Genomic DNA, 12,528 nt, shown 5'->3' on the forward strand with positions numbered 1-12,528 from the left:
AATTAATCCTAATAATCCTAATAATCCTAATAATAATAATAATAATAATAATAATAATAATAATAATAATAATAATAATAATAATAATAATAATAATAATAATAATAATAATAATAATAATAAATGAACCGCCCACCCCCGAAGGGCTCTGGGCGGTGTACAACAAACAACCAAACCAATAATACACAATAAATAATTAATTAAAATTCCTAACTTAAAACTCTGTAGAACATAGCAGCATTACATATCCAGTAAACAGTGATGGTGATGACAATGTCAAGAGGCTAAACTCCTAGCAGAATCACTCCAGACAAAATGGTCACAGCTGAGAGACCAGACTAAGATGCATCCACCCCTTTCAGGGAATAACAGCCCTGCCACATCAGCCGAAGCCACCTGAGAGTTCCATTGGTGATGGGATCGGGGAAGAATCCTTGAAGGGTAGCTAGTAGCTACTGGGCAGCAGCAGAACTGAGGGCGATACTGGCAGAAGATCTGTCATAGGCAACAGCTGTGCCACTTCAGCTATCCCTGGTTAGCACTGGGCAGAAGAAAGCAATCATAAACAACTTCTTATCATCTCTTACTCAAAAATCTTATGGTGAGACAATCCAAAAAGAAAAAAAGATACTTGTGTGGTGCTGAAAGATGAAACCCCCAGGTTGGATGGCACTTAACCAGCTACATTATAGGACATTTTGGAAGTCATTATTTCATAGGTTCACCGTTAGTTGAGAGTGACTTGATAACACTTAACACATGCACATGAGAGCAATGTTTTAAAAGGTATGCAATGACAGTGCGCTTCAATATGCACATCTAATAAAATAACAACTTGCCTTGATAAATGGCTTGCACTTCAGTTGTGTTATTGGACTGCCTTGGAAACGACAGCTATTCCGCTGAGGTTTTTGTGTTCCAGACCTCTGTAGACATTTTAGTTAGTTTTGACCAGATCTGGCAAAATTTCTGCATGAAGACTTTCCTAAACACGGATTAAGAACTTCTGATAAATTTGTGTGCGTATATAAAGTGCCATCAGGTTGCTGCCAACTTATGGTGACCCCTTAAAGGGCTTGCAAGGCAAGTGAGAAGCTGAAGGGGTTTGCCACTGTCTTCCTCTGAGGAGTCTTCCTTGGTGATCTCCCCTCTAAGCTCCAACCTGACGTGGTTTCCGAGATCTGATGGAATCGAGCTATACCATGCCACCTTTCCTCCCTGATAAATGTAAATTAAATTATCCATTGAAGAAAGTTAAAATATACATTTAAGAAAGCAAAGCAATATTTTCTAACGTTTCTACCTTTACAGTTCTCATTCAATATCAATTTAATTGCCAAGTAGCACCTGTACTTCTGCCATAAAAGATTCAAAGAAACCTGTGGCATGTTCTAGGTCACTGTTTTGGTTTAAATAGATTGTGTCTCTTATTTAGTCCCATCATTGGCCCATATGAATAGAAAGTGGAACCAAGAATACTTTCCATGTTCTCTAGCATCTTTACACTGCAAGGAAAAATCAGCAGAGATGTACTTAATGGGACCTGATCCACCAATTTTTCATTCAGGAACCCATCAGAATGATCCTAGACACACACCCCGCACCCCCCAACGATCATTCTTTGGTTGGGTAAAACTTGTCTTTGCTCACTCAGCTCCAAATACAAGTGGCTCTTAACATCATTTTGTCTTTCTGTTTCCAGCATAATTAAACAGGACCAAATGTAACAGGCGTGACTGGATTAAACATCACATTTTACATCATGAGATGCAGAACCAAGTATATTCATCCCATGAAAATCAGAAGCGTTGTAGAAAGAGGAGATAAATTACAGGAGAATCTTTTTGCTTTGATAGTTTCTTGGGATGCTGAAGTGTGTTTTCTTTTGATCCTTTATCTTCTGTGAAGAGCTTTAGAATTGTTTTGCTAACATCATGAAACAGTGTAGAATCAGATGAAGTCCCGCAAGAAACAGGAGATGTTTTACTTTCAGGAAATGTGATACTGAAGGTAGTGAATGATGAAAGTCCAAAGCTGCAGTATCATTCAACTGTTTTTGTTGCATCGCCAGGAATAAACTCAGCTGGGGGAAAAAAGAGAAGTGGTTCAAACTCTAGACTAATTTGAAATTGGTTTTCCTTTTCACTCATTACTTCAACTGTGGAACATATTTAAACTTTCGTTCACTGAGGAGTTTGTCATGGAAGCCAGGGTAAAAATCAGAAAACTGAACTATAGTGGTTAGGATCAGTGGACTCTAATCTGGTGAACCAGGTTTTATTCCCCACTCCTCCACATGAAGCCTGCTGGGATAGCTTGGACTAGCCACAGTTCTCACACAGGCCCCTTCTGCACATCCAGAGTAATGCACTTTCAATCCATTTTCACAATTGTTTGCAAGTGGATTTTGCTATTCTGCACAGCTGCAAAGTGCATTGAAAGTGGATTGAAAGTGCATTATTCTGCATGTGCGGAAGGGGCCTCTGTTCTCTACCAGTCTAACAAGGTGTCTGTTGTGGGGAGAGAAAGGAGTTTGTAAGTTGCTTTGAGACTCCTTACAGTTGAGAAAAGCAGGTTATAAAACCAAACTCTTCTTATTCTTTTTAAAACAATCTTTCAGTTGGCTTCATCAGAACTGACTTGATTGACTAGAACTCAGTTGATAGGGGATTCATATAGAAACAAATGCTAAGTCTATGAAAATCAAGTATGTATTTTGGCTTGAGAGTTACCACTGAGGTGCTCCTCACAAGCAGCATGATGAAGGCTAGTATTGTGTGATGGGACCTCATGTGGTTGGGTCCAGTGTAGGAATGATATAAACACATGGCTGAAGCAGATGGTGCATGCCATTCCTTTCACAATAGCCCTTACCCTGTGTGGTTTGAAAAACCAAAGCCATTATACGCTTGTGGCTAAATGAGAATGACAAGTGTAATTTCACCTGAAGTGAAATTTGAGACCAGAGTAGGGATTCCAGCCAAGGTGAACCTTTCAAGGGCAAAACAAACAAACAAAAAACAAAAACAAAGATGTGAAGATTTTCTATATATTCTATATATATTTTTTATTTTATTCTTCCAGTAAGTTTAGTATTAGTAAAACAACCCTCACCAATGTTGAAAAAGTGAGTAAGATCTTAGTCTAGAGCAGGGGTCTGCAACCTGCGGCTCTCCAGATGTTCATGGACTACAAATCCCATCAGCCCCTGCCAGCATGGCCATGCTGGCAGGGGCTGATGGGATTTGTAGTCCAAGAACATCTGGAGAGCCACAGGTTGCAGACTCCTGGTCTAGAGTTTTGCTTGCTATAAAATTTCCAGGCAAATCTGGAAATCTGGATCAAAAGAGACAGGGAAATGTCTTGGGAGGAGGAGAAGAGATGGAAATTTATAATTGTGGCCTTAAGATTTGCTAACACAGGTTGTTCAGTTCAAAACACAATTAATTAAAAAAACTCACAATACCTCTTAGTTTGGGATCCTGTTTATGAGTTGGTCCACTAGCAGGAGACATTGGTTGACATGCATTTGGACAACTTCCCAGGCACACAGGCTGTGCTGCTTCTCTTTCAGAAAGTTATCAATCCTTTGGAAATATCTTTTCACTCTCAGCCTGGTGAGCTGGATATTCTGAGCTCTTGGAGATGGGAAATCATTCTCCATCTCTGCACTCAAGCATGTTCCCAGGCGCTGAATTAGCTGGTGAAGTCCAGTCTGGAATTCTGCCATGGAATTCTCATCCCAAGCTGTTTCTCTCAGGTTTTGGTTGAAAATGTACATGATCTGTTGGAAGATTTCATGCATGGCCACCACTGAATTCTTTCTTAAAGATATTTGGATCTCCTTGAGAATTCCTTGGATGGCGATGAAGTCACTTAGGCACTGTGGAGGAAGGTTGGTTCTCATTTTGCTGTTCAAAAGTCCCAGGTTGTTCTTGTTGGTGGAGCTTAGCAGTATTCGAAGATTGTCGCAGCTCTGAGATGAAACTTCACTGAAGAGAAGTATCAATACGCAAATATGTCGACAGATCTTTGCAGTCATGGTGGTGCGGTGTGCTGTTTGCTAGAGTGCAAGGCCTTTGAAATTGCTTGTTGCCCAAGGTCCTCGAGTTCTGGTGCCTCTTTGAATCTTTCACCTGTATTTAAATATCCATGGGTTAAAGTTTTCCTTTGCTGTTTTCAATTCATTCAAATTTCCCCTTTCTTAAAAAACCATGATTTCACTTTTCTCCTTCCACACAAATTTGAGAATATAGAAAAAGAAAAATGCTCTCTGTGATGAGAAACAGGTTTTCTTTTTTTAATACAAAATTTAATTAAAATGAAATTTATTACCCAGGTGTTGTGTGGGAGTTTAGGGTAGTTCTAGCAGCATTCTCTCCTGATGTTTCACCTGCATCTGTGGATCCTCTGAAGATGCCAGCCACAGATGCAGGCGAAACGTCAGGAGAGAAGGCTGCTAGAACACGCCATACAGCCCGGAAACCACACAGCACCCCAGTGATTCTGGCCATGAAAACCTTTGACAATAAATTTATTTTTGTTAACACTGAAAACTGGTGTCTTTTGCCCTATCAAATCTGGACTTCTCAAACTTCTTATCACATAACAAAACTGCTGAAGTTTTTGTGGTTGTGTATAAGAATGGACCCCCTGACCTATAAGCACTAGAAGAAGAAGAAGACTTTGGATTTATATCCCCCCTTTCTCTCCTGCAGGAGACTCAAAGGGGCTTACAGTCTCCTTGCCCTTCCCCCCTCACAACAAACACCCTGTGAGATAGGTGGGGCTGAGAGAGCTCCTAGAAGCTGTGACTAGCCCAAGGTCACCCAGCTGGTGTGTGTGGGAGTGTACAGGCTAATCTGAATTCCCCAGATAAGCCTCCACAGCTCAGGCGGCAGAGCTGGGTATCAAACCCGGTTCCTCCAGATTAGATACACGAGCTCTTAACCTCCTACGCCACTGCTGCTCACTACTCCACTCCACTGAAGTATCTGGACATTAGTGGCTACCCAAGTCCCTGTCCAGTTAACACACCACTCTCCTAGTTGTTACGCTAGATCTGTTATGCTAGCTCAACAGTAAGAACATTCTAAAATAGCGGTGGGGAATTACTCAGCTTGGCAGTGAGCAGAGGCATAGCTAGGGAAAATGAAGCCCAGTGCAAAACCTGAGTTTTGCACCCCCCCATGGATGGCCTCCCCATGACCAAAGGCCGCCCTCCCTCACTATGACCAAAGAACAATGTTTTGCACTATGTCATCTCAAAATCACATTATAGAACATGCTCCAGCTCACAAATCTGAACACATGCCCCAACTCACAAATCTGGGCTCCCTAGTTGAAACAACATTGAAAATGATGCTTTGGGGGGGGGGGATCTGCCCTGAAACAGCATCACTTTTAATGTTGTTTAGACTATAGAGAGCCCAGATTCTTCTTTTAAATCCACCTTAAAGGGAGAATCTGGCCTCTCTAGTTTAAACAACATTGAAAGTGATGCTGTTTCAGGAAGGATCCCCCCCCCCCCCCGCCGCCAGTGTTCGGATCCAAAAATTTTAATAACAGGTTCCGATGGTGGTGGGATTCAATCAGTGGTGCCGCCGCACACACGCACCTCCAGTCTTTATTGGGCAGGGAGGTTGCTTTAGTAACCCCTTCTCGACACTCAGAAAAAATTAGTAACCACTTCTAGAGAAGTGGTGAGAACTGGTTGGATCCCACCTCTGTCTGCCCCCCCCCACCCCCAAACAGCATCACTTTCAATACTGTTTAGACAAGGGTGCCCAAATTCTCTTTTTAAATCCTCCTTAAAGGGAGAATCTGGGCTCCCTAATTGAAAATGATGCTGTTTCAGGGTAGCCCCCCCCCCCCGCCCCCAAAGCAGCATCACTTTCAATGTTGGTTGTTGTGTGTTTTCCAGGCTGAGTGACCATGGTCTGGTAAATCTTGTTCCTAATGTTTCACCAGCATTTGTGGCTGGCATCTTCAGAGGCGTATCACAGAGAGAAGTATGTTATACACTGTGTCCAGACATCTCTTATTACAGACTTCTCTCTGTGATACACCTCTGAAGATGCCAGGCTCAGATGCAGGCGAAACATTAGGAACAAAATCTACTAGACCACGGCACATGGCCAGAAAACCCACAACAACCAGTTGAATCCATCTGTGAAAGCCTTCAATAATACTTTCAATGTTTTTTAATCTAGGGAGCCCAGATTCTCCCTTTAAATCCACTCAGAAGGAACCAGAAGGAACCAGAATCTGGGGACAATTTGAGGGTGCCTGTTAAAGGAGCAATGTTTAAGTTACCAGTCCCAAAATTTCAGGCTACTTTCAGGAGACCATCCTGATGATACCACCCAGGTTTAGTGAAGTTTGGTTCAAAGGGTTCAAAGTTATGGACCCTCAAAATGTAGCCCCATCTACTATTAGTTCCCATTAGAAACAATGGGGGATGGGGGCGCCCCCTTTGGGGGTCCATAACTTTGGACCCCTTGAACCAAACATCACCAAACCTGGCTGGTATCAGCAAGAGATTATCCTGATGATACCAGCCAGGTTTAGTGAAGTTTGGTTCAAGGGGTCCAAAGTTATGGACCTCAAAATGTAGCCCCATCTACTATTAGCTCCCATTAGAAACAATGGGGAATGGGGGCACCCCCTTTGGGAATCCATAACTTTGGACCCCCTGAACCAAACTTCACCAAACCTGTCTGGTATCAGAAAGAGACTATCCTTATGACACCACCGAAGTTTAGTGAACTTTGGTTCAGGGGGTCCATAGTTATGGACCCTCAAAGGGAAGCCTCATCTACTATGAGCTCCCATTGGAAACAATGAGGGATGGGGCACCCATTTTGGGGGTCCATAACTTTGAACCCCCTGAACCAAACTTCACCAGACCTGGCTGATATCATCAGGAGTGTCACCTGATGATAACTTGAAATTTTGGTGCTGCTAGTCTAAAAACTGTGCCCCCTGCTGGCCGACAAAGTAAAAAGACTAAAATATTTTTTAAAATACATTTTTGACTTTTGGCACCCTCTGCAGGCGTGCGCCCGGTGCAACACGCTCTCCCCCCGCCCCCTGGTGGCTACACTGCTGGCAGCGAGAGGTAGGCTAGCAAGGGGATCTTTAACAAAAACTTTTCCAGAAAGTGGCTTTGAAATGTTCTATGGGGAATACAAGGAAACCAAAGTATAATTAAATGGGGTGCTGTGTGGTTTCCGGGCTTTATGGCCGTGTTCTAGCAGCATTCTCTCCTGACGTTTCGCCTGCATCTGTGGCTGGCATCTTCAGAGGATCTCCTCTGAAGATGCCAGCCATAGATGCAGGCGAAACGTCAGGAGAGAAGGCTGCTAGAACACGGCCATACAGCCCGGAAACCACACAGCACCCCAGTGATTCCAGCCGTGAAAGCCTTCGACAATATAATTAAATGTTTTATAGGTTTGGTAGAAACATTCATACAGCAAGATGTGAAGAGGCTTATACAGCAGTTTCTAAGAGATATAAGCAGGAGAGATAATAGGTTTGGATGAAACTTAGGAGAGGAGTAGTGGGGACTTATACGTTACCTAGGTTCAGATGAGAGGTTCTCAAAGGAGGCAAGGATTCAGACAGCCAGCATGTGAATCCAAAAGAAGGATGATATATCGTGGCTCAAAACTATCTGGACACAAGGGAGGTTCAGACTAGTAAAAAAAGAGCCCTGAGCTTAGGGTGAACTGTACTTTTATACCCCAAGGAGCATAGTGTAGGGCGGGAGCAGAGAGCTCCCTTCCTCAATTTCTTGGATTTCCATGCTGGAATAGCTGGGTTGGACTGATTAACAGTTTATCTATTGATTTCTAAGTACCAGGACATTAGAACCAATTGTCTATGATTAAATCAGGGGTAGCCTGGCTTGGGCAGAGTTTCTTTTAAGAGTCTCTGTCCGGGTGTGGTATGCAGATTTGGCTGAGGTGTGGGGGTTCAAGGAAAGAACAGTTGTCTCAAAGGAGGTGATAAATTTATAGTAAAGAAAAGGAAATGCAGAGCTGTGGCAGGGTGTTTCCCAGATCCTTTGTGCTGCACCACCTTTGGCAGGGTGTGGTGTTCAAGGACATGTCCATGAGGCTTCCAGATGTCCTGCTGACTGGATTAACCCTTTCAGAGGTTTGACCTTGCTGGCAGGCCTTTCTGCTCGCCTGGCCTGTCTTTGGTCTGGACACACTACTGTAGACACACGGCTGCTGGCACCTGCCAATACATACTGCACAAACACTGCTTTGAATCCGTTGTCCAATAAAGCGGGGTGAAAAGGGTAGGGCAACATAGTGGGAGAGTGGGTGCTAGGTTTAATTTTACGGTTTTTATTATGCTTTATTTTTGTATTTATTTGTATGTTTATTATTTTGATTTTATTGTGAGTCACCTAGAGACCTGTATATAAGGTGGGATAAAAATTCATAAATAACAATGGTCTACCTAACCCTTGGAGGGGTTTTCTCTCCCTCTCTGGGTTCCACTGACATCATTTTAGAAATTACTTGCTGACACCAGTGCTTTGCTTCCCATATTGCTGTTCTAAGGCTCTTTGGGATCTTTTGTCTCCATCATTTCTCAGCCTTTTGGCTAAGATCAAGTGTGGGACCTTTTGTCTCCCATTGCTCAGTGATTGGTTACCATGAGGATAGCTTGCAGCACATACATCCTCCCAGGGAACTGGCGATTTAGTGTCTAACCATCTCCTTTCCCTGGCACCTGCTTTAAACAGTGTGTTCAAATGTGGGAAGTCTTTGTGTTATGGAGAACAATTATTAGCATTCAAAATGCAGAATAATTATTAGAAGTAAGATGTCCGTGCACATGCTCTCAGTACAGCAAAAGATTAAGCAGAGAACACAAAATAAAGGTATAAACATGCATTTTCTCTGTCCCTCACTCTGTACATGCCTTATTCTAAGGCAGGATCTTTAACCTTGAAAGGTGCAGAGTTCGAACACTTCCCTTACCTTGTAATCTTTGTCTAGGCTGCCATCCCTTTTGTCTGCTCCACATGGCAATGTTGGCCATCAGATGGCATTCAGGTGTAACCGCTTCTTGCTCCAGACGTAACCATCTCCCTCTGAGCCAAGGCATTTTGTTATCTCTGGTGACCCACACCTTTTGGGTCAAAGATTCTTTTTCTGAAATCTCAAAGAAGATACAATCTAGCCCCTGACCAACTCCAAGTCTCTGTGATCCCTTCTAGGTATCAGATTCCCATTCAAGGTGTGAGCCAAGCATTTCATTGTGTCTAGTTGGGCAGTCAATTAGCATTTCCAAAGCTCTGATATCTGGCAAGGCATGGTAGCCACATATTTCTCACTTCTTGGCTGACTTCAGCTAGGAAAGAGAAAGCCCTTTAAAACTCAGGGTGGAGGTTTTATCATTTTCAAATCCCCAAAGTAAAATGCATTCCTGAAATGCACTGCATAACAAATTTAGCAGGAACATTAGTCCTACTGATAAATATTTGGCCATTTCCCCAAGAATATTTCTTCCCAGTGATGCAGCCACACATTCTCGTTCATGCATGCCTTCATGCGCGTCGCAGTGCAATCCTAACCAGAGTTACACCCATTTTAGTTTATTGACTTCACTAAATTCAGAAAGGTGTAACTCCATTTTGGGTTGCAACAGTATCCAAATACTTGCTGATTGGCAGCTGTATGTGTAGATGTAACAGAAAGAACATTGAAGAGGGAGGGAATAACATATTAGGTTGCTGTACTTTTTGTACCATCTTTTGATCAGGAAATGTGGCCACCATCATTCATGGCACCGTAGCAATGTAGTGTAACAACAACCTGTACATTTCTCTGAAAAAGATTCAGAAACTACAACTATTTGGGAATGCAGGGCTGCTGAGTGAAAGGGGCAGGTTTTAAGGGGGGCAATACAGCTTGTTCCATTGATGCCTCCCAGCCCGTGGCTATTTTGGCATTGAAGAGGCATTGAATGAGAGAAAACAAGTGCACCACACTATAGGCCTGTTCTGTATCAGGTCCTAATGGTTTTTCAAAGGTCTTTAAGATGGTGGTGGCCAGAAAGATGCCATCACATTTAGTTTGGCCCTTAGCTGCCCTCCCCACTGTGCTCTAGTTTGGAGAGCAAACACTTCTCTGTCCCGAATCAGAAGGGCCTGGGAGTCTTGCAGGAGTATCAGGTGGTGGTTGCAGCCAGCAGGTGAGCTCCATTTGTCCAGGTGCTCACTATGCTATATGGCAGTTCCCTTAAGTGGCTGAAACAGAGGTCAAGAAATCTCTGAGAGCTAGAAATAGTCCAGGTGTGACATAGGGTTTTCATAACAACTACTAAGAATTTGAAATTCCTCGATTCCCATGTCCATTTACAGGTGTCAGTTGCTGTCTTTTACTGACCCTGCTTGCAACAGATTGTCCATCTAGGGCTATGGCTGTTGTAATAACAAAATACCTGTAATTATATATAACTGTCCTCCTGAGGAAAAATGGATTTGTTTCTATCATGGTGAGATCCAGGTTCTTTGAGAGAGTAGTCAGTGGGATATAAGGTAAGGAAAGCTGAGAACCGCTGATCTAGAACATAACTACTATTGTCCTGCATATGTACAATGGAAGACCAATAGCTGTTCAGCAGCTATGGCTCAGGAGCTGTATGGTGGGACTCAACTGAGTTAAAGGAAGCTTGTCTATCATACTGACTTTTTCACTGAGGAACCAGAGTCAACTTTCCAAATTATGCCACAGTTCTCTGAATTCTCATTTGTTCTCATTTGTCACAACAATGCTTCTGGCATTCCTCAAACTATGTCAAAAAGAATTGTGCAGGAGGACATTTTTATAAAGGCAATAGTTCTATATTATATTGGAGTAGCTCAGGAGATGTTTCATGGAAGGCAACAGGTCTGTGGACTTTACTAGTATGTATGGTATGTGCAATCTGCTGCTGTATGCAGCATCCTCTTCTCAGTGCACTGTAGTTCTACTGCTTGTGTAACATGTCATGTTTAATATTTTATGCATTCTTGTTCAGATTTCTGCTTTTTCAAATTTCCGCAATCCCAGTCCTATTACATTGTTTGTTAGATGTCTCATCCTTTTGACCACATTGACTTGTATTGTGTAATCTGCCTTGAATTTTAGTGAGAAAGGAAACAATAAATAAATAAATACACAAACATCATGTAGTCCTTTAAACAAAAGTAAGGAGATCTTTAGACTAGTCTGGAACCATTGTTATTGATAAAATTCAACAGTTTTTAATAGCCCAGCAACATATTTTATGAGTGCAATCCAACACATGTTTACTCAGAAGCATTCTTAAAATTGTAGCCTATGTTTTGAGGTACATACTCATGCTTGAATCCATGCAAGCAACATACATGCAAAGGATCTGAAAGTGAAGAAAAAAATATACTGGAGAATCACAGGTAATCTTTTCAGTCTCTCAAATACGTTTTCTTTTTTTAATTTGTTCCTTTACCTTCATGATTTTTCAGACTTGGTTATGGCACTGCATAACTGAAAATCATGATTTAGTGGAACACTTTGTTAATAGATGAAGTAGACTTGGACAAATTTTATTTCCCTGAAACATGTCTGTGGAGGAAACAAAAGAAAGACGAATGATTTGGGCTGCTCTGTCCAAGTTGCACTTTCTTTCAGCTGTTTTCATTGCATCACAAACTGGAGACGTAGCTGGAAAAAAACCGAGAAGAAGTTAACATTCCATATTAATTCGGAATCAGTTTCCCCTTTTAACCATTTTTTTAAAAAAAATCAAATTAACCGATTTGGACTCAAATAACTAATTTATTTAGAGTCCATCACTGATGGATATGAAAAATATTGTATTCTGCACTATGAAATGTCTGTATTATTTCTCGTTTTGGGGTTGTTATTGTTAGTTTCATTTAGTGCCATTAAGGTGCCTTTTACAAGTCACCTCAAAACTGTTTTCCATTAAAGATCCTAGTAAGGTACCTGAAAATTTTGTAACTGTGTGGGTGGGACAGAAGGTTATTTTTTTGCAGATTGATGATTAGAAGGGGAAACTCGCACATTTCCCTACAAATGCTCTTGTGTCACTCCAATACAGTTCCAGGGTGATTGAATGTGTGCTCAGGGATAGCTGGACCACCACTGCCACCTCTTCCCCAATTCCACGAAAACATACCTTACTGGTATTTGGGGGTATTTTTAGCTGCATATACATTAGAGAATCTCCCTGAAAAGCCAGTTATCCTGAGCCTGAATAAACCCCAGAACATTTGTGCTATTTGGCATTGCCAGATAGCAGCAGTTAAAGATCTCCAAGGTTGCCTTTTTCACATCTTTGAAGGTTTCCCACCCAGCAGGAGGCAGGCGAGATGAGGCCGTTCTCACAGGCAAATAGAACTGGATGTTTGGGGAGCTACCCCTCAATTGCAGTGGTTGTTTTACAGGGTAGTTGGGCTTCAGATCCTGAGCCCCTCAACCTTGTTCCTCCCTTCCCATTTGCAGGTTCCCCAAGAAA

General features: G+C 42.2%; 1 protein-coding gene across 1 annotated transcript; it reads right to left on the reverse strand.

The window, feature by feature from the left end:
- Positions 1 to 3,469: 3,469 nt before the first annotated feature.
- Positions 3,470 to 4,042, reverse strand: LOC125437014 (interferon epsilon-like). The gene has a single exon (XM_048504385.1). The coding sequence runs from the start codon at positions 4,040 to 4,042 to the stop codon at positions 3,470 to 3,472; it is 573 nt and encodes a 190-aa protein (XP_048360342.1).
- Positions 4,043 to 12,528: the final 8,486 nt, after the last annotated feature.

The sequence above is a fragment of the Sphaerodactylus townsendi genome, linkage group LG07 (genome assembly GCF_021028975.2).
Source record: "Sphaerodactylus townsendi isolate TG3544 linkage group LG07, MPM_Stown_v2.3, whole genome shotgun sequence".
Classification (NCBI taxonomy): Eukaryota; Metazoa; Chordata; class Lepidosauria; order Squamata; family Sphaerodactylidae; genus Sphaerodactylus; species Sphaerodactylus townsendi.